General features: G+C 38.5%; 1 protein-coding gene across 1 annotated transcript; it reads right to left on the bottom strand.

Annotated features, from left to right (window-relative positions):
- Window positions 1–202: 202 nt before the first annotated feature.
- On the bottom strand, window positions 203–1,737 carry LOC18042480 (MDIS1-interacting receptor like kinase 2). The gene is made up of 2 exons (XM_024183468.1): window positions 699–1,737; window positions 203–576 (listed from the first exon to the last, which is right to left on the bottom strand). The coding sequence occupies exons 1-2, from the start codon at window positions 1,735–1,737 to the stop codon at window positions 203–205; spliced, it is 1,413 nt and encodes a 470-aa protein (XP_024039236.1).
- Window positions 1,738–2,179: the final 442 nt, after the last annotated feature.

Genomic DNA, 2,179 nt, shown 5'->3' with positions numbered 1-2,179 from the left:
TTCGCCTGATCATTCTCCTTGTTAAAAACAAGACAAATTTTTCTTTTTATAGTAAGCTAGGGTTTATCTAAGGGTTGGGGAAAGACTAAAATGTTCTTGACTTAAGGAAATGACTAAAATACTAAGCAATTGGGCGTACTGCAACATTATTGATTGAGCTCACCATAAGTACATGAATACCACGAATGAAACACAGTCAAGATTAACAGTCATATTGATCAATCAAATACATCCCTTGGTTTCTAAGTTCTGATATGGAAATTTCTTGAAGAGCAGGTTTTTCCAATGCTGTCTTTCGAACAAGAAATTCTTGAGATACCCGTTGCATAGGCCGAGACGTTGGTTTTGACCGCAAGCATGCAAACGCGATTTTTGAAACAAGAATAATATCTTGAATAACTGTTTGATCATCAATTGGAGATGGGACGCGTTGGTCTAAAAGATCGATCAACATGATTTTTGGATTAACTGATGAAAGAAGATCCCCTGGATGCCTTCCCATTAACACTTCAAGTGCCACTACTCCAAAGCTATACACATCACATTTCTCTGTCAAAACCATGGTATAGGCAAGTTCTACAAGAAAATGAAAGCTCATTTATAATTCGTCCATACAGAGTAAATAACAATAAGAAAAATTGATTATACAGAGTAATTAAAGATGATAAAGAATGATGAGAAGAACAGCTAAAAGTCACCTGGAGCAATATATCCATGTGTCCCGGCCACTACAGTTCTATTGGATGAATCTGAATGTAGAAGCCTAGCCACACCAAAATCAGCAACGAATGCCTCTAGTTTTGAGTTAAGTAGAATGTTGTTGCTTGATATGTCACGGTGAACAATTGATGGTATGCAGTCACAATGCAGGTAAGATAGAGCATGAGCCATACTCTTCACAATGTTCACTCTCTTCGTCCAATCCAACCGAATAGCTTCATCATCATTCCGTAGAATGCAGAACAAGCTTCCCCTCCTCATGTACTTGTAAATTAAGAACATGCATTTCTTGTGCAAACAAAAACCATACAGCTTCACAATATTACGGTGCCTTATTTGGGATAGTAGATGAGCTTCAGTTTGGAAACTCTCAAGGAAAGCTAACTCAGTTTCTGAATGGTGAAGTTTCTTCAAAGCAACTTTTTTTCCACTTGGCAATTGTGCTCTGTAAACGCTGCCATAACCTCCGGTTCCTATGCAATACTTGATGTCGAAATCCTCAGTGGCTACAATCATCTCTTGAAATGTAATTCTACCATCATAATTCCATACTGAGAACTCATCCCCGCACCTAGTTTTTTTTGTCTCGGTTGGTTTAGCTTTTCTAACCTTAGGTCTACGGAGACACAAGAATGTAAAAATACATACGAGGATAAGGAGTAAGACAATAGGAAGAATAATTACAACTAACCGACTAGGCACCTTTTGAGGTTTGCCTTTGTTGCCTTTAAACTCTTGTGGCGGTGGCGCATTTTCTGAAGACAGCTTATTTTGTGACACGATTAAGTCAGGCACTTTTCTGATGGGTCCAGAGATTGTTCCGGTGAGGTTATTCATGGAGAGGTCCACTTTATATAAGCGTGGGATTTCTCCAAGTTGGGAAGGTATCTTGCCACTAATGAAGTTATGGCTTAAATCAAGATAACCTAGTTCCTGGAGGTTGACAATCGTAGAGGGAATACTTCCGCTAAAACGGTTGTTTCTCAATATTAACTTGTGCAGCTTTGAACAATTCATGAGTTCTGGAGGAATTGAACGGTTGAGTTGGTTATAAGCAAGATTCAAATAGGTGAGGTTGGTTAAATGACCAAGTGTTGAAGGAATAGGTCCAATTAGATTGTTGGAAGACAGAAGTAGAGAATCAAGATTCCCCAGATCGCCAAGTTGATGAGGCAGCAAATCACTGAGTTGGTTTGCAGAAAGGTTAAGAGATTTCAAGTTGGTTAAATTACCTATGGTCCACGGAATTGGACCAGCAAGATTATTGTATGATAGGTCAACAACATGAAGAACCTTCAAATTCCCGATTTCTAGTGGGATGGAACCGTTGAGGTTATTGCGAGATAGATCCAGGTAGATGAGATGATTCAATCTCCCGATCTCTGAAGGGATAGCACCTATATATTATATATAAGCATGTCAATAATTTATCCCGAAGTGATAGGGAAATAATATATAT

The sequence above is a fragment of the Citrus clementina genome, unplaced genomic scaffold, assembly GCF_000493195.1.
Source record: "Citrus clementina cultivar Clemenules unplaced genomic scaffold, Citrus_clementina_v1.0 scaffold_5, whole genome shotgun sequence".
Taxonomy (NCBI): domain Eukaryota; kingdom Viridiplantae; phylum Streptophyta; class Magnoliopsida; order Sapindales; family Rutaceae; genus Citrus; species Citrus x clementina.
This window is presented reverse-complemented; position numbering and strand designations above follow the sequence as displayed.

Excerpts from the sequence above, each read along its gene's own strand:
- LOC18042480 (XM_024183468.1), bottom strand. The coding sequence starts at position 1,737 with ATGAATTGTTCAAAGCTGCACAAGTTAATATTGAGAAACAACCGTTTT. Across the intron at positions 577-698 it reads ACATGGATATATTGCTCCAG|AACTTGCCTATACCATGGTT; the intron begins GTGACTTTTAGC and ends ATTTTCTTGTAG.